Below are 27483 nucleotides of genomic sequence, written 5' to 3'. Positions count from 1 at the left end.
CTAACCTTTTGCTCTAAGCATGTTTTGTACTTTGGGAGTAAATACACGTCTGAACTCTATACTCAGTTTGTCGTTTTCAGGAAACGAACCAGAGCTGGTACTTCCTGGTGATATTCTAAACGTGAAATATTTGGGAGAAACAAAACGACATGGAGATGACACAACCTTTAGTGGAGAGAAAATCGCGAAAATGGCCCAATTCATTTTGGTTTTTGATGAGGGCCTTAGCTCTCTTTTATCACCGATCTGTTGTCATCGAGAGGAAATGTCTCTACTGTCACGTTCGAAACATAACGGGTAACAATTATGAACAACGAATGAACGGAATGGATACTCCTTTGGACTTCTATATCTTGACGTATGAATCCAACGGCGCTTTATCACGCAGTGATGAAATGAACAACTCACAGAATCAAGACCCGGACAGTTGCGACGCTTGTCAAGCATCGTGGTGGAACAGCTACCGGGTACCTGAAAAATACACCGAACGGGACATTGGTAAGTTACTAACAAAGACCGAAGAAACGGAATTCGAACTTGGTGACTTCTGGTCTGGATTAAATATAGCAAATACATCACCATATATAGGCCTAGATGTTGTCTGACCATCAAACTACGGACCGAGATATAATCTTAGAATAGCCATAATAATGACCACCACCATCTATATCTCATCAAGAGATAATAAGCTAAAGTTATTTCTAAACGTGTTTCAATATACTTTACACCCACACACATTCTATTTTAACTACTTTATAGGCCTTCCTACATAAAGAAGAATCTCGGTCCGTTGTATACTATTTCGGGAATGCGCAAAAAAATACTGTTCGGAGAGTTTCTGATCCTCCAAATAATCCCCCGACGTTCTATTAGACGTTAAAGTCAGAGAGAAAAAAATATGTTACGTAAGGTCACAGTCAAGTCCTGTTTGATCCCTTTTTTAATTTCCATTTCATGTTTGAAGAATATACTGGAAGGCCAATCAATGCAACTGTTCTATAGCTTCAATTTAGCGTCCAGTCCTATATAGTCATCTTTATGCGATTTCAAATTGGAGCGTTCAAATTGGAGAGGAGTGTTAGCTCAGTGGTTAACGCCGGTGCCTTTCAATCATAAGGTCCCCGGTTCGAGTCACTCCAAGATTAATGTATGTCGTCCAGTTACAGAGTTGTTGACAATTCATAATCATGGACGTTAAATATGAATCTACGAGACTGACTTCGGTCAGCTTGCGGCTTTGATAAGCCAATGATGGCTTCTTCACGAGATCCTGCTTGCAGGAGGATCTAATATACATCTCTTTGTAATTCATAGGGAGGAGTCGATTGAGCCCAAGGTGTGATGGAGTCATCTCTATGGCATGGTTGACAGTTGTCCTTGGCGGTTTACTTTGTTACACCGGAAGCTTCGTTCCCAAGTTATTCGGAGAACCGGATCAAGTCCTGTCGCTTCTGCTGAAACTTACACTGGTTGCGTTAATGGCGACTCATTACATCTTCATCCTATGCTCAAAGATCCGTAGCATCTTTAAGGTCGCTGCGTGTAGACTCTGTTGGGCAACTACGCTCAATGTAAGGTATTTGATCAAGAGAGCTCAATTCCTGGATTTGGCAAACAGAGGTATGTCATACTCCCTCTTCAGTAGAAAGCAAATGGGGGAGGGGGTGAGGGGGGATTTCTAACCGAAGCGTTATGTTTCGGAAGAGGGATTCTTTGAGTTAAGGGGACCAAGGAGTTTGATTACTATGTTGCTCAAATTACGTCTAGCAGCAATTGCAAGATTTAGCCCGTCTAAGAATTAATTGTCAGTTAAAATACTAAATATGAAAATAAGGGGTTAATCAACGGTCTAGCGTGCGTTACTCACATTATTAATGCACGATCGGGGGATAATGCAAGCGATGCACGAGGGCGTTAACAACCGGAGTGCTTTAATCATGTGAGTAACGCACGCTAGACCGTTGATTAACCCCGTTCATGCATACACTACCATTTGTGTGGGGGAAAAAATCATAAAACAAAACATTTTTGGTTACATATAACCAAAGATTTATTAAAGGGATGCCCCGTAATTTTACCGTGCGTTACTCACAGGATTAACCACGGTCAGCTGACCTGAATGGACCAATAGGATTTAGGAATCTTTACGAAGTATGAATGAACGATGATTTAATGATACCTTAACGTAGCAGTACAATTGTATTTAAAGTTATATTTTGTATTACTTTCTCATTGATTATTCCATCTTCGTCATGACTATTGATTTCTGCCTCTCTTTCTTACCTTCCAAGGTTTACCGGGAGCACCGTTTCTCATCCTTTGTGTACACTGTCCTCTCCTCTTAGCAGTGTACCGATCGATAATATTTCTCTACATCAGTTCCTGTGGTGTCAATCTTTACAGCGTATCACAGTCACTGGTCGGTGCTTTCTTCATGGTCAACTGGGGCTTGTTCCTATACCTCATCTATTTCATTAGACTTTCTTTCCAATGTCAGTTCAATTTGCTGCTCTCCTACATCAAAGAATTCGGGGATGACCTACAGAGATGTAGAGCAATTCTGTTAAATGTCGCTGCAGATTTTTCATGTTATCAGCAACTCTGTACCTTGTATTTGGCCTTAACTTTCCCTGTATTAGTTATTGCCGTGGTTGCTAACCTAACTGTAGATTACGTCATCAATGTGAGTAATTGTCTTGACAAGGAAAGTCAGTTGATTGCAAACCATCTGGCAATTTTATTTTGGTCAGAGATTGGAGTCGCACTTTTACTATGTTCTATAGCAATGGGTGGGATCAAAGTTCGTTACATCTGGAAAAACTTTGTTGGAAATGTTTTGATTATGAAAACTGACAAATCAAGGCTTCTCAGAAAAGAGTTGTTCCAGGAAGCAGAGTATTTGCTCAGGGAATCCAGCCTTCTTTTGACCACTATCGTGTTCTCGGTCACTGGCCTCTACATGGGATTCCATTTTGATAATCAAAATGTTATGATGATGAATATTTCATGCAATGTAACTTCTGCAAAACTTTCATGTTATTAGTCTAACTTTGATCTGTTATTCATGATTGTAGCTAGAAATGTCAATGCACTGGTTAGCTCACCGTGCGTATTAAGTATATATTATGGATGAAGAGTGGTTGATTTCGTTCATATATGCGTTTGAACAGTTACGGAAAGTACACGATGTTTTCCAACAAATCAAATGATAATATATCAACCATGAATTATAATTCTGTCATTAATTCCATAAGCTTACAATAAGTTATATATGTCTATAAATTTCAGTTTCATAAACGTATCTGTAAGTTTAATGATGGTACAAGGACAACAACCTATGTTTGGATTATGAAGTTGACGATTGAAAACATTAGCACAGTCTGTCACATACCATTCTGAGATTTGTATCCCAACCTTTAAGCATCATTAATAATGGTCATTGCTCCGTTTGTCATATAATTTTTTATTAATGTTAATTCCAAGCAATCGATTAACATTGTAATAATTAAAAGTAGACTATCTGTTTGAAGAACCGAAGTCATGATCAACAATAATTCATTGCCATTGTTTGTTTGTTTTTAACTTAATGAGCCTTTACATTTCCCCATGTTCTAAAAGGTAAATATAAAAACAATAGACTATAGGAATTTAGAAGCATGACTCTGCCTACAAAGAAAAGAACATGTCTGAAACATTTACATATTTTTTTTTCCATCAGTTTAGTGTGAAATGTATCGGCGTACCAAGTACGTCTGCTGCTCCCCGTGCAATCCTCCGAGTTCATCAGAGGATCTTAAAAACCATAATGTTTGACAATTCCCTACACATTGCATAACATTTTGACAGGCGTAAACACGGTATACATTACTGAGTTGAAATGTATATCACATTAATGGTTTCGATCCCTCATGTACTAAAAATACTCCGTGGTTTCATTTGTGTATTTAACTACGTTTCTCATCATACTGAATGGCTTTCAAAAACCTTTTGGAAAGTATCTACATTTTTTAATTGAGGACATCGGTAAGTACGATTTTTTCACAGGTGCATGTGTCATTCGAAAACAACGTATATCTTAGCAAATTTTTATATATAATTGCTTTCGCTTTTCTTTCAAAAAGTTTTCTATCATTCTGAATGGCACTCAAACAAGTTAGCGAGTATAACCAGAAATTTAATCAATTGAGGCAGCCAGCATCAATTTAGAAATATTCTACAAACATTCCTCGAACACAAATTTAACAACAAGAGAGCAATCCATGGACTTTCAGATCTCATCTCCTCCATGGCGGAAGTGAATAACTCAACATATCGTGTGGTGTGATGGCTTTCCAACATGTTGACAAGAATAAAATGGCTAAAAACCAATTTTTAGATAAATTCTCGGCCTATGACCTCTTACGTTAGACCTATAACATCATCACTCACGCAGGCACAATGTGACATGGTCAGACACCTACCCACCGACTTTGAACTTGATTAGACGTGCGGTGTAAGAGGAGTTCGCGACTCACTTTTCTTATCGCTTTATACAAGCGATAGGTTTTAAAGCGTTTTACAGATGTTATTTTACCCCTAAATAATGATAACCTGTCTCAGAAACAATGCCTCCAAACGGTTGCAGTTATATGGTGGCATACTCCTATTAGAGTCTATATCAATCCGCTCGATTGTTCTCCTTCAGGAAAAGTGCCGAAAAGCAGCGGGAGAACATCTTTTGTGACCTGTTATCAATCATAATCTAGTTTTTTGTGGCTTGCATGTTGAAGAGCATGAATGGAAGTACATGTGGTGAGAAAATTGGGTCAATTGAGGCAATTTTAGACCCCTTTAGGCCTCCCGGGAGCAGCGTAGGAAATTTGTTTACCACTGAGTGAAGAGGTTTGTTTACAAGTGACGAAAACTTCCGGCTCGGATAGCAAAAAATCTTCATGGTCATGGTACGGAAAATTGATGGTGCCATGAAAGGCCAACTTGTCAGCTATCCGGTGATGGGTAGCGTTTAGCTAGTGAAAACTTCTATCTAGACTTAGAGACCACATTACTTTTGTGATTTAGTGTGTAAGTCAATGGGGCTTTTAATGGGCGTATGCTACCATATACTGCGCCCAATGGCTAGTTACCTCACAGGTACCCATTTAACCTCTGGGTGGAGAGAGGCAATTGAGATAAAGCATCTTGTCCAAGGACACAACGTAATGGAATCTAATCGGAATCGAACCAGCAAGCCTTGTATCACAAATCCGACGCCTGAGCCAAAAACGTTCTCGAAAAAAGTGGTCAGTTCACTGGTTTGAAAGATTTTATTCCAAAAAGCGCGAACGTTCACCTAAGGTGGGTTCGCTACCCCCCTCCCCAACACCCATCACTCCACTCCAATACATCCAGTTATAAACAAATCCGGGAGGACAGTATTTCCTGCCGGTTGAGAGGGCATAACATTTACCGTAATGTCGGGAAATTATTTTATCCGCCCGGATATAATTATTATAGCTATGTTCGGGCCGACATAACACATTAGCCTTCCCCCGCCTTTTTTCCCGATATAGCATAATGTGCCCTACTGGCAAATTAAATGTACCCATTTGATGAAGAGCTGTCTTTTGGATATCTAAAGCCTTTGTTAATTTTAATATTTTATTTTAATTATTCACGCGCACCAATAATAGTATTGAAAGCACACTAACAAATCATATATATTTGAGTGATATGGCCGGTATGTATTGGTTTATAACGAGTGGTTGTCGAAGGAGAGAATGCCCCTCTGTTGTTGTGCCCCCCACCTTTTAGAAGCTTCCTACCCCCCCCCCCTGCTTCAGGCGATCATTTGGAATCAAATTTTGTGGAGAGAGGGAGATATATATAAATCCAACATATGAAATTCGTTCCTCCACTTTACAACCCTGTAGTCATAGGTGGAGGTCTCAAGACAATCACGATTTGCTTAACTTGGTAAGATTATAGAACTCCCTGGTTTTAGATGGCAACCTCAATGGAAATAGGTGTCGGTGTCTGGTATTAACATTTCAATCCCTATTAATTAAGGTTTCCCGGTCAATAAATTCATTGAACAATTTAATTTAAAAGTTTATAATTAGTTGTGGTGACCTTGAATCCTCACGATTTTCAAATCGGTTGTACTTCGACTTTTTAGTAAGAGCGGAAGTGTCATCAAGAAGATGATGCTTCTCCATCGAAGTCATATTTATTCATTTACAAATAGAGCCGTCTGATTTTACAAACTTATTTAATACCCGTTCCCGGTATACTGTAGTTCTGTCTGTTTTGCTTGAACAATGATTGAAACAATTATTAAATTGTGTTCAATCAAAGTAAATTTAAACAAAAAATGTTAAAATTTGTGTTGAATAATGCATTGCTTGTCAGAGAATGTAACACGTTTAGAGATAGCATGAATCTGTGACATGGTAAGAACATACAGCACATTACCTCACCATTTATCTGTACTAAGGATTTAACTATGCAGTTTTTCTGAAAGAGTAATCACATGTGAGTGTACTTTCTCTCTAGTGGTAACCTAGTTTAACTGACACTCATGTAAATATATCGTTAGCATCCACTTGGCTAATTCGCAGTCATTTCACCAAATACATATGTAAAATTCATAAATCGATCCCCTTTTAATAAACTTGAGTGAACCAAAGAATCACCATATTATGTGTATAGTATGCAATGCTAACATATCTTAACACTGCATTAACTTGCTAAACATTGCGCAACAGACTTTCGATGAACAATAAGTTAGCTGACATATTAACTTCCTGGTTGGCCAAAGTGGGTTTCTGTATCAATCACTTTCAGAATCATCTCTGTGAAATATTAAACCTGATTGAGTTTCACATGTTAACATTGGTCATTCATCGTGCTCAGGCTTTGCTGCTTTGCGTCTCAATGATACGCTTGTAGCATCCGTCGAGACAAGAAGTAGCCTCCCACCTTATCCGTGTGTAGCTTTTTGTAATAGTAGCGTTAAGAAGCTTATAAACAAGAATATATAGTGAGTGACCTTATTTATAGAATTCGTCGTGATGGACGATATTGGAAAAATAAGATCATCAGGCCTTATCGAGAAAAGATCGAAAAAATCATGGCCAGTGATGTTTTGGGTTTTGATGAGGGCTTTGGCTCTGTTCTATCACCGATCTGTGGTGACAGAGAGGAAATGTCTCTCTTGTCACGTTGGTAAAATGACAAGTGCCAGGCATGCAACGAAACGAATGCACGGAATGGACACTCCTCTGGACTTCTACATCTTGGCGTATGAATCCAGCAGTTCTGCAGCCGAGAGTCGCAGTGATGAGATGAATCATTCCGTGCAGGAACAAGACGGAGAGAGTTGTGACGTATGTCAGACGCTATGGTGGACTTGCTACCGGGATCCTGTCAAATACACTGAAGGAGATCTTGGTATGTTATCAGTTTTTATCAGTTTGGTTTCCCAATAAATGCATTGTGTTATATACCGTTGACGTATAAAAATGTCAGTTTGAAAGTACCGTAGGTGCAAATAAAAAAACCTTTTTTTTTTAAATTTAACAATGAGAACATAATTATTTGATGTTTTTTTATGGGTTATATTCTTACCCAGATTCACTTACTTACTTTGACTGCTCTTTTGTTACGGGGGAGGGGGGTGGACTATTTTTTTAAATTTGTATTGCCAGTCATAGATGGTTTCGAATCTTCTTTACATAATGTATACCTGTGTCGACGGCCATATATCCCTACTGAATGGTTTTACATATAAACTTACAGTTTGTATATTACTGTATGAAAGGCCTCTTTTTATTTCCAATCTGTACCATCAAGAACATTCTTTCAGTGCATATATCGGATTATTGTTGGTTATGATGATGTGATAAAACGTTTAAGAAGTACTTGATTCTGTTCCCAGACATGCAGGAAGAGTGTTTTGTGTTTTAGAAAGGGACGATAGTTTTAAACGTAAAATATTTCATAATACGATTAAAGGCATTGAAGACTCGCCCCAAAGCGTGTGCCGCGCTCTGAAAAAGTTAACTTTCCGTTGCTTGCAAGTGAAGTTTTCTTCTTGTCGCTACAAAATGCAGACTGTAATGAAACGTGATACCTTGTTATCTTTTATGTAGACCTTAGATATTGCTATGTACACTGTGTTTTGGGTATTGACCGTAGCTGTATGTATTGACTGTACACTAGTGTCTAATTACCGACGGTAGCAAGCTGTGTGTGTATTTTCTGGGATCGATGGTGGTGTGTAACACTTCTGTTACACCTCATTCGAAACTAGGTCAGCTTACCGGCATGAGACGTTTCTTTTTGGGCGAGTCTTCACACCCTTTAAACTGAGAAGGGGCAGATAGGTCTCACGGCTTACCTGCTGTGTCCGAGACGCAGTCGGGTTTAGTTTCTCCATGTTATTCAATACCTGCACCGTTTGAATACGTAGCCTGCCAGTATCGATTCGCCATTGATAATGAGTGAACTTTCATAATTGAGGGCACGCTGATGATGACCATGCTCATTGCGATCAAAATCTGAATGGGACAATCATACTTAAAAATCTATTTCACATTAAAAGATCTGATTACGTTTCTAAGTTTGCTACAGTATAAGTATCATGATTTATCATTTGATTTACGATACATAATATGCCATATTATAACTTTGCATTATAATTTTTTTTTACAAAATGCTGGTTATAATCGGCCAGGCGGTCTTCACAAGTAATTGGTAACAATTGCTTTTAACATAAAGATATTATTTATGAATATATTGAAACACAATCTTGTTAATTTAAATTAATACAAATTAAGTAATGGAGGGAACTAATGGTATTGAATCAAAAGAGGATTATATGCTAGTAAACAACTACTAGTAGCCTTAAATATCAATCTGTTGAATACATGACGTGTCTCACAAATGAGATGAGAAATGTGTTAAAGACGGGTCATTTGATTATACGTATACGTTTGTTTCTCTCGTTTCATTATCTTTTTTGTTATATTACAGGGATGAGTAGATGGATTCGAAGGTGGGATGGCGTTATCTCGATGGGTTGGTTGATTGTTACTATAGCAATTTTCCTTTTTTATGGCGGAAGCTTCGTTCCACAGTTATTTGGAAAACCAGACCAAATCCTGCGTCTTCTTGTCAAACTTTGCATGCTGGTATTATTGTCGACTCATTACATCTTCGTCATATGCTCCAAGATCCGTAGTCTCTTCAAGGCCGCCACTCCAAGACTTTGTTGGGCAACTACCCTAAATGTAAGATACTTGATCAAGAGAGCTCAGTTCTTGGACATGCCAAGCAGAGGTCAGTATACTGATGATAATCCCTTCATTATAGAAAACGGATGAATACATCCTATAGTCGTATCGTCATTTCAATTTTACAGTTCCAATAAACCAGTGCCACCTATCAGGCCTTTGCAACTGTATAATTTGTAGATAAATAAATATGACGTACAATCTTTGGCAATAAACGTGTCACATTTTTACTAACTCTATTGTTATTATCCTAGAAAAGGCCCCCCCCCCCCCCCTCCACAACTTTACTCTCGGATAACATACCTGCAATTTAGGATATCGAATCATAGTATTAATTCATGTTTCCTATATACCCTTATGCACATTCCAATACTAACTAAAGACAGTTGTTTTGATCGGCAATGGCAATTAACTTGTCTATGCAAATGTGTATTAAAAGTTTGTAGGTTTCATTTTCTCGGAATTGATATTCATCAAACCAGTTATTCTCTCCGTCTCTTTTCAAGGTTTACCTGGGGCACCGTTTCTTTTGATCTGTGTGGGATGTCCTCTCCTCATAGCGCTGTATCGATTGGTAATATTCCTCTGCATCAGTACCTGTGACGTCAGTGTTTACAGCGTATCACAGTCACTGGTCGGTGCCGTCTTCATGGTCAACTGGGGCTTGTTCCTATACCTCATCTACTTCGTTAGACATTCTTTCCAATGTCAGTTCAACTTGCTGCTCTCCTACATCAAAGATTTAGGGGATGACTTACAGAGATGTAGAGCAATGATATTAAATGCCGCTGCAGATTTTTCATGTTATCAACAAATCTGTACCTTGTATTTGGCCTTAACTTTCCCCGTAATAGTTATTGCCGTGGTTGCTAACCTAACTGTAGATTACGTCTTCAATGCGAGTAAATGTCTTGACAAGCAAAGCCAGTTGATTGCGAGCCATCTGGCAATTTGTGCTTGGTCAGTGATTGGAGTCTCACTTTTACTATGTTCTATAGCAATGGGTGGACTCAAAGTTCGTTACATCTGGGAAAACTTTGTTGAAAATGTCTTGATTATGAAATCAGGCAAATCCAAGCTTCTCAGAAAAGATTTGTTCCAGGATGCAGAGTATTTGCTCAGGGAATCCAGCCTTCTCTTGACAACTATCATTTTCTCAGTTTCTGGCCTCTACGTTGGATTCAAATTTGGTGTACAAAATGTCACTATGTTGAGTAAGTCATGCAATGGTACCTCTGTAGAAGACACATGTTATTAGTATTTAGTTTGATTTTGTGATAAATGGTTATTTTATAGCTTGCACTGTAAAACCCACCCGTTACACACAGAAAACAAAGAAACTACTATAAATCTTTAAGTTTAGTCTTAAAGAAGTGTTAGCTAATGGTTAGGGCCGGTACCTTTCAATTACAAGGTCCCGAGTTCGAGTCACTCCAAGATAAATGTATGTCATCCAGTTACAGAATTGTTGACAATTGACAATTCATAATCATGGATGTTAAATATGAATCTAAGAGACTGATTTCTGTCATCTTGCGGCTTTGATAAGCCAATGGTGGCTTCTTCGTGAGTTCCTGCTTTCAGGGGGATCTAAAATACATACATACATACACCCATACATACAAGTTTTGTACCACAGTATAAACTGGATCGTGCTATAAATCGGTATGCATGTGCTATTATAGATTACAGTAAGAACTGAGTATATGTGTAATCCCATCAAACCCAGTTTCATGCATTTTTGTGTAAATCGGTTGGTAAAACATTACAAGAAAGTTCTTTGGTAGCAATTTGCGAAGTAACTATATATCGGGGTTTATTTGCACTGGTTAGGCTGCAGTAAAATATGCAAGAAAATGGGTGCGTAGTTCTTAACTTTGGTTATTTTATGCTGTTGAAAAGTAACAGAGTGTACTAACGTATAGGCTATATAGTTAGTGGTCGAAATCTCCACTTGATTAAAGAAATCTTTTTAATCGCAAAGGATACTATACTGCTCTTCCCAATCTTATTACAATTATACAATGGCACATCACGTATCCAATGCTCCATAGCTTACAATGCAGTCATTTAGACGGGAAATGGTTCGAAATTGCCCCGTATATTGTTTCAGGACAGCTAAATTTACAACTTTCACTATTTTTATTGCTGTTGTTTTTATTACTGTGTACTTGTAATGATATAGGCGTGCACGTCGTTGGTTTAACGCAAATTATAAAATACACATAAAAAACATAACAGAATAATCGAAAAGTATTTTTTTTTTGTATAATTTTTTTAGTATAGTCTCCAATATAGTCATAATATCGCACGTACCATGAACACCAGAGAGTTGAAATAACCAAACCCTGCAGAAGTTGAGGAAGTAGGGTTATGGATTGAAAGTAAATGGGCTATTCAACTTTTATTTTTTTTTTTACTGAATTTTACGACAATGCTTGTACAGCATAGCCAGCCGTTTCAACGCTTTCCGGCCAAACGGAATATGCCGAACTTCGCCGAAAGTGAGACTTTCATATGAGGGTCAGTTAAGTGTATACGTGTTACATTGATGTTCCACTGAGTGCCGGAAGCCAAATGTGAACTGCTGAAGTTGCATGTGGAAACGGAATCACTTTCGTAATATACTTAAATTTCATTTTGACACTTTTCTACACAACAATTGCTATGAATATTTGTTATTGAAGTAATCTGAATTACAGGTGAGATCATATATCAAATTATGAAAAAATGGCTGAAATCCTCTTATAATTCTCTCTGCTCTATAATTAATCGGCTGTAATAAAAGTTATGGAAATGGAATCTTCTCATGTTTGTTAACTTTCTGAATTTTCCTAAACGCTGCGGATAGGATTGCGCTATCTGGCTGTTTGACTAAGGGCAGGATTTGGTTTCTGAAATTCTGACACCGAAAAACTAGCAAAAACTTGAAACTCTTTTTCTATTTGTAAATAAAAACTGGCACTGGGGCAGAGAACAATAAAGAACAACACCCCGTTTAATGATTAACAAAGTTCACTTGAATAAAATGCAAATTGACATTTTGGCTGTCTATATCAGTTTATCAGCATCGTGGTGGAACAGCTACCGGGTACCTGACAAATACACCGAACGGGACCTTGTTAAGTTACTAACAAGGACCGAAGAAACGGAATTTGAACTTGCTGACTTCTGGTCTGGATTAAATATAGCAAATACACCCCCATATATAGGCCTAGATGTTGTCTGACAACCAAACCACGGACCGAGATATTATATCTTAGAATAGCTATAGTAATGACCACCACCGTCCATCTCTCATCAAGAGATAATAAGCTAAAGTTATTTCGTAACGTGTTTCAATATACTTAACACCCACACACATTCTATGTTGACTACTTTATAGGCCATCCTCCATAAAGAAGAATCTCGGTCCGTTGTATACTATTTCGGGAATGCGCAAAAAAAAAAACTGTTCGGAGAGTTTCTGATCCTCCAAATAATCCCCCGACGTTCTATTAGACGTTAAAATCAGAGAGAAAAATATGTTACGTAAGGTCACAGTCAAGTCCTGTTTGATCCCTTATTTAATTTCCTTTCTTATTTGAAGACTATACTGGAAGGCCAATCAATGCAACTGTTCTATAGCTTCAATTTAGTGTCCAGTCCTATAGTCATCTACATGCGATTTCAAATTGGAATGTTCACATTGGAGTGGAGAGTTAGCTCAGTGGTTAACGACGGTGCCTTTCAATCATAAGGTCCCCGGTTCGAGTCACTCCAAGATTAATGTATGTCGTCCAGTTACAGAGTTGTTGACAATTCATAATCATGGACGTTAAATATGAATCTAAGAGACTGACTTCGGTCAGCTTGCGGCTTTGATAAGCCAATGATGGCTTCTTCACGAGATCCTGCTTGCAGGAGGATCTAATATACATCTCTTTGTAATTCCTAGGGAGGAGTCGATTGAGCCGAAGATGCGGTGGAGTCATCTCTATGGCATGGTTGACAGTTGTCCTTGGCGGTTTACTTTGTTACTCCGGAAGCTTCCTTCCCAAGTTATTCGGAGAACCGGATCAAGTCCTGTCTCTTCTGCTGAAACTTACACTGGTTGCGTTAATGGCGACTCATTACATCTTCATCCTATGCTCAAAGATCCGTAGCATCTTTAAGGTCGCTGCGTGTAGACTCTGTTGGGCAACTACGTTCAATGTTAGGTATTTGATCAAGAGAGCTCAATTCTTGGATTTGGCAAACAGAGGTACGTCATACTCCCTCTTCAGTAGAAAGCACATGGGGGGGGGGAGGATTTCTAACCGAAGCATTATGTATTTATCGGAAGAGGGATTCTTTGAGTTAAGGGGACCAAGGAGTTTGATTACTATGTTGCTCAAATTACGTCTAGCAGCAATTGCAAGATTTAGCCCGTCTTAGAATTAATTGTCAGTTAAAATACTAAAAGTGAAAACGATGATTTTATCATACCCTAACGTAGCAATACAATTGTATTTAAAGTTATATTTTGTATTACTTTCTCATTGGAAATTCCATCTTTCGTCATGACTATTGATTTCTTCCTCTCTTTCTTACTTTCCAAGGTTTACCGGGAGCACCGTTTCTCATCCTCTGTGTGCACTGTCCTCTCCCCTTAGCAGTGTACCGATCGATAATATTTCTCTACATCAGTTCCTGTGGTGTCAATCTTTATAGCGTATCACAGTCACTGGTCGGTGCTTTCTTCATGGTCAACTGGGGCTTGTTCCTATACCTCATCTATTTCATTAGACTCTCTTTCCAATGTCAGTTCAATTTGCTGCTCTCCTACATCAAAGATTTCGAGGATGACTTACAGAGATGTAGAGCAATTCTGTTAAATGTCGCTGCAGATTTTTCATGTAATCAGCAACTCTGTACCTTGTATTTGGCCTTAACTTTCCCTGTATTAGTTATTGCCGTGGTTGCTAACCTAACTGTAGATTACGTCATCAATGTGAGTAATTGTCTTGACCAGGAAAGCCAGTTGATTGCAAACCATCTGGCAATTTTATTTTGGTCAGAGATTGGAGTCGCACTTTTACTATGTTCTATAGCAATGGGTGGACTCAAAGTTCGTTATATCTGGGAAAACTTTGTTGGAAATGTTTTGATTATGAAAACTGACAAATCAAGGCTTCTCAGAAAAGAGTTGTTCCAGGAAGCAGAGTATTTGCTCAGGGAATCCAGCCTTCTCTTGACCACTATCGTGTTCTCGGTCACTGGCCCCTACATGGGATTCCATTTTGATAATCAAAATGTTATGATGATGAATAGTTCATGCAATGTAACTTCTGCAAAACTTTCATGTTATTAGTCTAACTTTGATCTGTTATTCATGATTGTAGCTAGAAATGTCAATGCACTGGTTAGCTCGCCGTGCGTATTAAGTATATATTATGGATGAAGAGTGGTTGATTTCGTTCATATATGCGTTTGAACAGTTACGGAAAGTACACGATGATTTCCAACAAATCAAATGATAATATATCAACCATGAATTATAATTCTGTCATTAATTCCATAAGCTTACAATAAGTTATATAGGTCTATAAATTTCAGTTTCATATACGTATCTGTAACTTTAATGATGGTACAAGGACAACAACCTATGTTTGGCATGTAGTTGACGATTGAAAACATTAGCACAGTCTGTCACATACCATTCTGAGATTTGTATCCCAACCTTTAAGCATCATTAATAATGGTCATTGTTCCGTTTGTCATATATTTTTTTATTAATGTTTATTTCAAGCAATAGATTAACATTGTAAGAAAAAGAAGTGGACTATCAGTGGAGTTCATCAGAGGATCTTAAAAACCATAATGTTTGACAATTCCTACATATTGCATAACATTTTGACAGGCGTTAATACGGTGTACATTACTGAGTTTAAATGTATATCACATTAATGGTTTCGATCCCTCATGTACTAAAGATTCTCCGTGGTTTCATTTGTGTATTTAACTACGTTTCTCATCATACTGAAAGGGTTTCAAAACCTTTTGGAAAGTATCTACAGTTTTGAATTGAGGACATCGGTAAGTACGATTTTTCACAGGTGCATGTGTCATTCGAAAACAACGTATATCTTAGCAAATTTTTATATATAATTGCTTTAGGTTTTCACTCAAAAAGTTTTCTATCATTCTGAATGGCGCTCAAACAAGTTAGCGAGTATATTACCAGAAATTTAATCAATCGAGGTACCCAGCATCAATCTAGAAATATTCCTCAAACATATCTCGAACTCAAATTTAACAACAAGCGAGCAATCCATGGAGTTTCAGATCTCATCTCCTCCATGGCGGAAGTGAATAACTCAACATATCGTGTGGTGTGATGGCTTTTTTCCAACATGTTGGCAAGAATAAAATGGCTAAAAACCAATTTTTAGATAAATTCTCGGCCTATGACCTCTGACGTTAGACCTATAACATCATCACTCACGCAGGCACAATGTGACATGGTCAGACACCTACCCACCGACTTTGAACTTGATCAGATGTGCGGTGTAAGAGGAGTTCGCGACTCACTTTTCTTATCGCTTTATACCAGCGATAGGTTTTAAAGCGTTTTACAGATGTTATTTTACCCCTAAATAATGATAACCTGTCTCAGAAACAATGCCTCCAAACGGTTGCAGTTATATACTGCGCCCAATGGCTAGTTACCTCACAGGTACCCATTTAACCTCTGGGTGGAGAGAGGCAATTGAGATAAAGCATCTTGCCCAAGGACACAACGTAATGGAATCTAATCGGAATCGAACCAGGAAGCCCTGTATCACAAGTCCGACACCTGAGCCAAAAACGCTCTCGAAAAAAAGTGGTCAGTTCACTGGTTTGAAAGATTTTATTCCAAAAAGCGCGAACGTTCACCTAAGGTGGGTTCGCTACCCCCCTCCCCAACACCCATCACTCCACTCCAATACATCCAGTTATAAACAAATCCGGGAGAACAGTGTTTCCTGCCGGGTGAGAGGGCGTAACATTTACCGTAACGTCGGGAAATGAAGATTATTTTATCCGCCCAGATATAATTATTGGTAACTATGTTCGGGCAGACATAATACATTAGCCTTCCCCCGCCTTTTTTCCCGATATAGCATATGTGCCCTACTGGCAAATTAAATGTACCCATTTGATGAAGAGCTGTCTTTTGGATATCTAAAGCCTTTGTTAATTTTAATATTTTATTTTAATTATTCACGCGCACCAATAATAGTATTGAAAGCACACTAACACATCATATATATTTAAGTGATATGGCCGGTATGTATTGGTTCATAACGAGTGGTGGTTGTCGAAGGAGAGAATGCCCCTCTGATGTTGTGCCCCCCACCTTTTAGAAGCTTCCTACCCCCCCCTGCTTCAGGCGATCATTTGGAATCAAATTTTGTGGAGAGAGAGAGATATATATAAATCCACCATATGAAATTCGTTCCTCCACTTTACAACCCTGTAGTCATAGGTGGAGGTCTCAAAACCATCACGATTTGCTTAACTTAGTAAGATTATAGAACTCCCTGGTTTTAGATGGCAACCTCAATGGAAATAGGTGTCGGTGTCTGGTATTAACATTTCAATCCCTATTAATTAAGGTTTCCCGGTCAATAAATTCATTGAACAATTTAATTTAAAAGTTTATAATTAGTTGTGGTGACCTTGAATCCTCACGATTTTCAAATCGGTTGTACTTCGACTTTTTAGTAAGAGTGGAAGTGTCATCAAGAAAGATGATGCTACTCCATCGAAGTCATATTTATTCATTTACAAATAGCGCCGTCTGTTTTACAAACTTATTTAATACCCGTTCCCGGTATACTGTGTTTCTGTCTGTTTTGCTTGAACAATGATTGAAACAATTATTAAATTGTGTTCAATCAAATTAAATTTAAACAAAAAAAGTTAATATTTGTGTTGAATAATGCATTGCTTGTCAGAGAATGTAACACGTTTAGAGATAGCATGAATCTGTGACATGGTAAGAACATACAGCACAACACCTCACCATTTATCTGTACTAAGGATTTAACTATGCAGTTTTTCTGAAAGAGTAATCACATGTGAGTGTAATTTCTCTCTAGTGGTAACCTAGTTTAACTGACACTCATGTAAATATATCGTTAGCATTCACTTGGCTAATTCGCAGTCATTTCACCAAATACATATGTAAAATTCATAAATCGATCCCCTTTTAATAAACTTGAGTGAACCAAAGAATCACCATATTATGTGTATAGTATGCAATTCTAACATATCTTAACACTGCATTAACTTGCTAAACATTGCGCAACAGACTTTCGATGAAACAATAAGGTAGCTGACATATTAACTTCCTGGTTGGCCAAAGTGGGTTTCTGTTTCAATCACTTTCAGAATCATCTCTTTGAAATATTAAACCTGATTGAGTTTCACATGTTAACATTGCTCCATCGTGATCAGGCTTTGCTGCTGTGCGTCTCAATGATACGTTTGTAGCATCCGTCGAGACAGGAAGTAGCCCCCACCGTATCCGTGTGTAGCCTTTTTGTAATAGCAGCGTTAAGTAGATTATGAACAAAAATAGAGTGACGTTATTTAGAATTCGTCGTGATGCACGCTAAAGAATCATCAGGCCTTATCAAGAAAAGATCGCAAAAATGGCCAGTGATGTTTTGGGTTTTGATGAGGGCTTTGGCTCTGTTCTATCACCGATCTGTGGTGACAGAGAGGAAATGTCTCTCCTGTCACGTTGGAAAAATGACGAGTGCCAGGCATGCAGCGAAACGAATGCACGGAATGGACACTCCTCTGGACTTCTACATCTTGGCGTATGAATCCAGCAGTTCTGCAGCCGAGAGTCGCAGTGATGGGATGAATCATTTCGTGCAGGAACAAGATGGGGAGAGTTGTGACGTATGTCAGACGCTATGGTGGACTTGCTACCGGGATCCTGTCAAATACACTGAAGGAGATCTTGGTATGTTATCAGTTTTTATCAGTTTGGTTTCCCAATAAATGCATTGTGTTATATACAGTTGACGTATAAAAATGTCACTTTGAAAGTACCGTAGGTGCAAATAAAAAACTTTTTTTTTTAAATTTAACAATGAGAACATAATTATTTGATGTTTTTCATGGGTTATATTCTTAACCAGATTCACTAACTTACTTTGGCTTCTCTTTTGTTACGGGGTAGGGGGGTGGACTATTTTTTAAAATTTGTATTGCCAGCCATAGGTGGTTTCGAATCTTCTTTACATAATGTATACCTGTGTCGACGACCATATCCCTACTGAATGGTCTTACATATAAACTTACAGTTTGTTGTACTGTATGAAAGGCCTCTTTTTATTTCCAATCTGTATCATCAAGAACATCCGTGCATATATCGGATTATTGTTGGTTATGATGATGTGATAAAACGTTTAAGAAGTACCTGATTCTGTTCCCAGACATGCAGGAAGAGTGTTTTATGTTTTAGAAGGGACGATAATGTTAAACGTAAAATATTTCATAATACGATTAAAGGCATTAAAGACTCGCCCCAAACCGCGTGCCGCGCTCTGAAATAGTTAATTTCCGTTGCTTGCAAGTGAAGTTTTCTTCTTGTCGCTACAAAATGCAGACAGTAATGAAACGTGATACCTTGTTATCTTTTATCTAGACCTTAGATGTTGCTATGTACACTGTGTTTTGGGTATTGACCGTAGTTGTATGTATTGACTGTACACTAGTGTCTAATTACCGACGGTAGCAAGCTGTGTGTGTATTTTCTGGGATCGATGGTGGTGTGTAACACTTCTGTTACACCTCATTCGAAACTAGGTCAGCTTACCGGCATGAGACGTTTCTTTTTGCGCGAGTCTTCACACCCTTTAAACTGAGAAGGGGCAGATAGGTCTCACGGCTTACCTGCTGTGTCCGAGACGCAGTCGGGTTTAGTTTCTCCATGTTATTCAATGCCTGCACCGTTTGAATACGTAGCCTGCTAGTATCGATTCGCCATTGATAATGAGTGAACTTTCATAATTGAGGGCACGCTGATGATGACCATGATCATTGCGATCAAAATCTGAATGGGACAATCATACTTAAAAATCTATTTCACATTAAAAGATCTGATTACGTTTCTAAGTTTGCTATAGTATAAGTATCATGATTTATCATTTGATTTACGATATATAATATGCCATATTATAACTTTGCATTATAATTTTTTTTTTACAAAATGCTGGTTATAATCGGCCATAATCGGTAACAATTGCTTTTAACATAAAGATATTATTTATGAACATATTGAAACACAATCTTGTTAATTAAAATTAATACAAATTAAGTAATGGATTGAACTAATGGTATTGAATCAAAAGATGATTATATGCTAGTAAACAACTACTAGTAGCCTTAATTATCAAGCTTTTGAATACAAAACGTGTCTCACATATGAGATGAGAAATATGTTAAAGACGGGTCATTTGATTACGTAGCGTTAATTTTTTTCACTTTCTTTTCTTTCATTTCATTATCTATTTCGTTATATTACAGGGATGAGTAGATGGATTCGAAGGTGGGATGGCGTGATCTCGATGGGTTGGTTGATTGTTACTATAGCAATTTTCCTTTTTTATGGCGGAAGCTTCGTTCCACAGTTATTTGGAAAACAAGACCAAATCCTACGTCTTCTTGTCAAACTTTGTATGCTGGTATTATTGTCGACTCATTACATCTTCGTCCTATGCTCCAAAATCCGTAGTCTCTTCAAGGCCGCCACTCCAAGACTTTGTTGGGCAACTACCCTAAATGTAAGATATTTGATCAAGAGAGCTCAGTTCTTGGACATGCCTAGCAGAGGTCAGTATACTGATGATAATCCCTTCATTAGAAAACGGATGAATACATCCTATAGTCGTATCGTCATTTCAATTTCACAGTTCCAATAAACCAGTGCCACCTATCAGGCCTTTGCAACTGTATAATTTGTAGATATTAAATAAATATGACGTACAATCTTTGGCAAGAAACGAGTCACATTTTTACTAACTCTATTTTTATTATCCTAGAAAAGCCCCCCCCCCCCCCTCCCCCAACTTTACTCTCGGATAACATACCTGCAATTTAGGATATCGAATCTTTGTGTTTCCTATATACCCTTATGCACATTCCAATACTAACTAAAGACAGTTGTTTTGATTGGCAATGGCAATTAACTTGTCTATGCAAATGTGCATTAAAGTTTGTAGGTTTCATTTTCTCGGAATTGATATTCATCAAACCAGTTATTCTCTCCGTCTCTTTTCAAGGTTTACCTGGGGCACCGTTTCTTTTGATCTGTGTTGGATGTCCTCTCCTCTTAGCAGTGTACCGATCGATAATATTTCTCTACATCAGTTCCTGTGGTGTCAATCTTTACAGCGTATCACAGTCACTGGTCGCTGCCGTCTTCATGGTCAACTGGGGCTTGTTCCTATACCTCATCTATTTCATTAGACTTTCTTTCCAATGTCAGTTCAATTTGCTGCTCTACTACATCAAAGATTTCGGGGATGACTTAGAGAGATGTAGAGCAATGATATTAAATGCCGCTGCAGATTTTTCATGTTATCAACAACTCTGTACCTTGTATTTGGCCTTAAATTTCCCTGTATTAGTTATTGCCGTGGTTGCTTACCTAACTGTAGATTACGTCATCAATGTGAGTAATTGTCTTGACAAGGAAAGCCAGTTGATTGCAAACCATATAGCAATTTGTGCTTGGTCAGTGATTGGAGTCGCACTTTTACTATGTTCTATAGCAATGGGTGGACTCAAAGTTCGTTATATCTGGGAGAACTTTGTTGGAAATGTTTTGATTATGAAATCAGGCAAATCAAAGCTTCTCAGGAAAGAGTTGTTTCAGGATGCAGAGTATTTGCTCAGGGAATCCAGCCTTCTCTTGACAACTATCGTGTTCTCAGTTTCTGGCCTCTACATGGGATTCAAATTTGGTGTACAAAATGTTATGTTGAGTACCTCATGCAATGGTACCTCTGTAGAAGACTCATGTTATTAGTATTTAGTTTGATTTGTGATAAATGGTCATTTTATAGCTTGCACTGTAAAACCCACCCGTTACACACAGAGAACACAGAAACTACTATAAATCTTTAAAGTTTAGTCTTAAAGAAGTGTTAGCTAAGTGGTTAGCGCCGGTGCCTTTCAATCATAAGGTCCCGAGTTCGAGTCACTCCAAGATTAATGTATGTCGTCCAGTTACAGAGTTGTTGACAATTAACAATTCATAATCATGGATGTTAAATATGAATCTAAGAGACTGATTTCTGTCAGCTTGCGGCTTTGATAAGCCAATGATGGCTTCTTCGTGAGTTCCTGCTTTCAGGGGGATCTAAAATACATACATACATACATACATACACAAGTACATACAAGTTTTGTACCACAGTATAAACTGGATCGTGCTATAAATCGGTATGCATGTGCTATTATAGATTACAGTAAGAACTGAGGATATGTGTAATCCCATCAAACCCAGTTTGATGCAGTTTTGTGTAAATCGGTTGTTAAAACATTACAAGAAAAGTTCTTTGGTAACAATTTGCGAAGTAACTATATATCGGGGTTTATTTGCACTGGTTAGGCTGCAGTAAAATATGCAAGAAAATGGGTGCGTAGTTCTTAACTTTGGTTATTTTATGCTGTTGAAAAGTAACAGAGTGTATACTAACGTATAGGCTATATAGTTAGTGGTCGAAATCTCCCCTTGATTAAACATATCTTTTTATTCGCAAATGATACTATATACTGCTCTTCCCAATCGTATTACAATTATACAATGGCACATCACGTATCCAATGCTCCATAGCTTACAATGCAGTAATTTAGACGGAAAATGGTTCGAAATTGCCCCGTATTGAATTGAGGACAGCTAAATTTACAACTTTCACTATTTTTATTGCTGTTGTTTTTATTACTGTGTACTTCTAATGATATAGGCGTGCACGTCGTTGGTTTTACACAAATTATAAAATACACATAAAAAACATAACGGAATAATCGAACAGTATTTTCTTTTGTATAAATTTTTTAGTGTAGTATCCATTATATAAGTCATAATATCCCACGTACCATGCATGAAAACCAGAGAGTTGAAATAACCAAACCCTGCAGAAGTTGAGGAAGTAGGGTTATGGATTGAAAGTAAATGGGCTATTCAACTTTTTTTTTTTTTTACTGAATTTTACGACAATGCTTGTACAGCGTAGCCAGCCGTTTCAACGCTTTCCGGCCAAACGCAATATGCCGAACTTCGAAAGTGAGACTTTCATATAAGGGTCAGTTAAGTGTATCCGTGTTACATTGATGTTCCACTGAGTGCCGGAAGCCAAACGTGAACTGCTGAAGTTGCATGTGGAAACGGAATCACTTTCGTAATATACTTAAATTTCACTTTGACACCTTTCTACACAACAATTGCTATGAATATTTGTTATTGAAGTAATCTGAATTACAGGTGAAATCATTTTTATCAAATTATGATAAAACGGCTGAAATCCTCTACAATAGTTCTCTCTGCTCTACTAAATCGGCTGTAATGAAAGTCATGGAATCTTCTCATGTTTGTTATCTTTTTTAATTTTCCTAAACCTGCGGATAGGATTGCGCCTATCTGGCTGTTTGACTAAGGACAGGGCAGGATTTGGTTTCTGAAATTCTGACACGGAAAAACTAGCAAAAAGTTGAAACTCATTTTCTATTTGTAAATAAAAACTGGCACTGGGGCAGAGAATAATAAAGAACAACACCCTGTTTAATGAATAACAAATCTCACTTGAATAAAATGCAAATTGGAAATTGGGCTGTCTATATCAGTTTTTCAATGCTTCGAATCTCAGCATTATACTGCTTTCTTTTACGTGAAATCACTCTGGACAACTTGACATTATTTTTGGCCTCCTTGACAAGTCCCCATCCAATCAATTTAAAGTCTTCTTTTATACCCGTGATCTTCTCTTATCCCTCCCTGAAGTAAGCAATAGTGATATTTTAAATATACGCTTTGCCTCTATCTGACGTTACTTATAGGTGAAGCCGGTGTAGCAGTACAAACTGTCGCAAATATCCCATATTCAGTATACATACTGTCCTAGTCCCACTAGGACAATTTATACTGGATTTATACTCGAAGACAGACTAAGCTTAAGATTGTCGGAGAGCTCAAGGTACCAACCCCCGAGATCTGGGTGGAATTCTCCATTCAGCAACATTGAGTGATATTCGATGATATGAATCCTGAGATGTGTAAGCCCTAACCAAATAGACACTACTCTTTTTCCAAATGTGTGGGGGGACATTTGATATTGTTTTCCCCACCCATCGAAATGTGGGGGGACGTGTCCCCCCCCCCCTGGATTGACGCCCATGCTTTATAGGCCTTCCTCCATAAAGAAGAATCTCGGTCAGTTGTATACTATTTCGGGAATGCGCAAAAAGAAAAACTGTTTGGAGAGTTTCTGATCCTCCAAATTATCCCCCGACGTTCTATTAGACGTTAAAATCAGAGAGAAAAAATATGTTACGTAAGGCCACAGTCAAGTCCTGTTTGATCCCTTTTTTAAATTTCCTTTTCATGTTTGAAGAATATACTGGAAGGCCAATCAATGCATGCAACTGTTCTATTGCTTCAATTTAGTGTCCAGTTCTATATAGTCATCTATATGCGATTTCAAATTGGAATGTTCACATTGGAGTGGAGTGTTAGCTCAGTGGTTAACGCCGGTGCCTTTCAATCATAAGGTCCCCGGTTCGAGTCACTCCAAGATTAATGTATGTCGTCCAGTTACAGAGTTGTTGACAATTGACAATTCATAATCATGGACGTTAAATATGAATCGAAGAGACTGACTTCGGAACTCGTGAAGAAGCCATCATTGGCTTATCAAGGCGATCTTTAACCAATAAACTCATAAACTAACTCTATGGAGGGCTGGATTGTTAAATAATTCAGCATCAACCCCCCCCTTCCCCATCAACCCCCCCCCCCCACCCCATAATAAACTAACTCCATAGAGTTAGTTTATGAGTTTATTGGTTAAAGATCGCTTTGATAAGCCAATGATGGCTTCTTCACGAGTTCCTGCTTGCAGGAGGATCTATATACATCTCTTTGTAATTCATAGGGAGGAGTCGATTGAGCCGAAGATTCGACGGAGTCATCTCTATGGCATGGTTGACAGTTGTCCTTGGCGGTTTACTTTGTTACACCGGAAGCTTCCTTCCCAAGTTATTCGGAGAACCGGATCAAGTCCTGTCGCTTCTGCTTAAACTTACACTGGTTGCGTTAATGGCGACTCATTACATCTTCATCCTATGCTCAAAGATCCATAGCATCTTTAAGGTCGCTGCGTGTAGACTCTGTTGGGCAACTACGTTCAATGTAAGGTATTTGATCAAGAGAGCTCAATTCTTGGATTTGGCAAACAGAGGTACGTCATACTCCCTCTTCAGTAGAAAGCACATGGGGGGGGGGGATTTCTAAAAAAGCATTATGTTTTTTATCGGAAGAGGGATTCTTTGAGTTAAGGGGACCAAGGAGTTTGATTACTGTGTTGCTCAAATTACGTCTAGCAGCAATTGCAAGATTTAGCCCGTCTTAGAATTAATTGTTAGTTAAAATACTAAAAGTGAAAACGATGATTTTATGATACCCTAACGTAGCAATACAATTGTATTTAAAGTTATATTTGTATTACTTTCTCATTGGAAATTCCGTCTTCGTCATGACTATTGATTTCTACCTCTCTTTCCTACTTTCCAAGGTTACCGGGAGCACCGTTTCTCCTCCTCTGTGTGCACTGTCCTCTCCTCTTAGCAGTGTACCGATCGATAATATTTCTCTACATCTTTACAGCGTATCACACTCACTGGTCGGTGCTTTCTTCATGGTTAACTGGGGCTTGTTCCTATACCTCATCTGTTTCTTTAGACTCTCTTTCCAATGTCAGTTCAATTTGCTGCTCTCCTACATCAAAGATTTCGGGGATGACTTACAGAGATGTAGAGCAATTCTGTTAAATGTCGCTGCAGATTTTTCATGTTATCAGCAACTCTGTACCTTGTATTTGGCCTTAACTTTCCCTGTATTAGTTATTGCCGTGGTTGCTAACCTAACTGTAGATTACGTCATCAATGTGAGTTATTGTCTTGACCATGAAAGCCAGTTGATTGCAAACCATCTGGCAATTTTATTTTGGTCAGAGATTGGAGTCGCACTTTTACTATGTACTATAGCAATGGGTGGACTCAAAGTTCGTTACATCTGGGAGAACTTTGTTGGAAATGTTTTGATTATGAAAACTGACAAATCAAGGCTTCTCAGAAAAGAGTTGTTCCAGGAAGCAGAGTATTTGCTCAGGGAATCCAGCCTTCTTTTGACCACTATTGCGTTCTCGGTCACTGGCCTCTACATGGGATTCCATTTTGATAATCAAAATATTATGATGATGGATAGTTCATGCAATGTAACTTCTGCAAAACTTTCATGTTATTAGTCTAACTTTGGTCTGTTATTCCTGATTGTAGATAGAAATGCCAATGCACTGGTTAGCTCACCGTGCGTATTAAGTATATATTATGGATGAAGAGTGATTGATTTCGTTCATATATGCGTTTGAACAGTTACGGAAAGTACAAGATGATTTCCAACAAATCAAATGATAATATATCAACCATGAATTATAATTCTGTCATTAATTCCATAAGCTTACAATAAGTTATATATGTCTATAAATTTCAGTTCCATAAATGTATCTGTAAGTTTAATGATGGTACAAGGACAACAACCTATATGTTTGGATTATGTAGTTGACGATTGAAAACATTAGCACAGTCTGTCACATACCATTCTGTGATTTGTATCCCAACCTTTAAGCATCATTAATAATGGTCATTGTTCCGTTTGTCATATATTTTTTTATTAATGTTTATTCCAAGCAATCGATTAACATTGTAATAATTAAAAGTGGACTATCTGTTTGAAGAACCGAAGTCATGATCAACAATAATTCATTGTCATTGTTTTCTTTTGTTTTTAACTTTATGAGCCTTTACATTTCCCCATGTTCTAAAAGGTAAATATAAAAACAATAGACTATAGGAATACAGAAGCATGACTCTGCCTACAAAGAAAAGAACATGTCTGAAACATTTACATTTTTTCTTTTCATCAGTTTAGACTTAAATTTATCGGCGTACCAAGTACGTCTGCCGCTCCCCGTGCAATCCTCCGAGTTCATCAGAGGATCTTAAAAACCATAATGTTTGACAATTCCCTACGCATTGCATAACATTTTGACAGGCGTTAACACGGTATACATTACTGAGTTGAAATGTATATCACATTAATGGTTTCGATCCCTCATGTACTAAAGATACTCCGTGGTTTCATTTGTGTATTTAACTACGTTTCTCATCATACTGAATGGGTTTCAAAACCTTTTGGAAAGTATCTACATTTTTTATTTGAGGACATCGGTAAGTACGATTTTGCACAGGTGCATGTGTCATTCGAAAACGTATCTTATAGCAAATTGTTATTTATAATTGCTTTCGCTTTTCTTTCAAAAAGTTTTCTATCATTCTGAATGGCACTCAAACAAGTTAGCGAGTATAACCAGAAATTTAATCAATTGAGGCAGTCAGCATCAATTTAGAAATATTCTACAAACATTCCTCGAACACAAATTTAACAAGAAGAGAGCAATCTATGGAGTCGCAGATCTCATCTCCTCCATGACGGAAGTGAATAGCTCAACATATCGTGTGGTGTGATGGCTTTCCAACATGTTATACAGCGCTTTACAGACGTTATATTACCCCTGGTCAAGGATAACCTGTCTCAGAGACAATCCCTCCAGACGGTTGCAGTTATATACTACGCCCAATGACAAATTACCTCACAGGTACCCATTTAACCCCTGGGTGGAGAGAGGCAATTGAGATAAAGCATCTTGCCCAAGGACACAACGTAATGGAATCGAATTGGAATCGAACCAGCAATCATTGTATCACAAGTCCGACGCCTGAGCCAAAAACGCCCTCGAATAAAGTGGTCAGTTCACTGGTTTGAAAGATTTTATTCGAAAAAAAGCGCAAACGTTCACCTAGGGTGGGTTCGCTACCCCCCTCCCCAACACCCATCACTCCACTCCAATAC

General features: G+C 38.0%; 3 protein-coding genes across 6 annotated transcripts; all 3 read left to right on the top strand.

The window, feature by feature from the left end:
* Positions 1-26289, top strand: LOC139960308 (uncharacterized). Of its 4 annotated transcripts, none has more exons than XM_071958597.1 (3): positions 1-498; positions 24449-24754; positions 25088-26289. In XM_071958597.1, exons 1-3 carry the CDS (start codon positions 150-152, stop codon positions 25138-25140), a joined length of 708 nt encoding a protein of 235 aa, XP_071814698.1. In that variant the 5' UTR covers positions 1-149; the 3' UTR covers positions 25141-26289. The 4 variants fall into 4 exon arrangements, with proteins under 4 accessions (XP_071814698.1, XP_071814697.1, XP_071814696.1 ...); XM_071958596.1 differs by lacking the exons at positions 24449-24754; positions 25088-26289 and adding exons at positions 13210-13515; positions 13853-15900; XM_071958595.1 differs by lacking the exons at positions 24449-24754; positions 25088-26289 and adding exons at positions 1315-1620; positions 13853-15892.
* On the top strand, positions 6861-12063 carry LOC139960306 (uncharacterized). The gene is made up of 3 exons (XM_071958591.1): positions 6861-7428; positions 9013-9318; positions 9779-12063. Exons 1-3 carry the CDS (start codon positions 7050-7052, stop codon positions 10528-10530), a joined length of 1437 nt encoding a protein of 478 aa, XP_071814692.1. The 5' UTR covers positions 6861-7049; the 3' UTR covers positions 10531-12063.
* Positions 17704-23257, top strand: LOC139959921 (uncharacterized). Its single transcript, XM_071957855.1, has 3 exons — positions 17704-18252; positions 19821-20126; positions 20576-23257. Exons 1-3 carry the CDS (start codon positions 17886-17888, stop codon positions 21322-21324), a joined length of 1422 nt encoding a protein of 473 aa, XP_071813956.1. The 5' UTR covers positions 17704-17885; the 3' UTR covers positions 21325-23257.
* Positions 26290-27483: the final 1194 nt, after the last annotated feature.

Source organism: Apostichopus japonicus, chromosome 19 (genome assembly GCF_037975245.1).
Source record: "Apostichopus japonicus isolate 1M-3 chromosome 19, ASM3797524v1, whole genome shotgun sequence".
Lineage (NCBI taxonomy): Eukaryota > Metazoa > Echinodermata > Holothuroidea > Aspidochirotida > Stichopodidae > Apostichopus > Apostichopus japonicus.
Note: the sequence above shows the minus strand (reverse complement) of the source record. Positions and strands in the feature narration are given on the sequence as shown.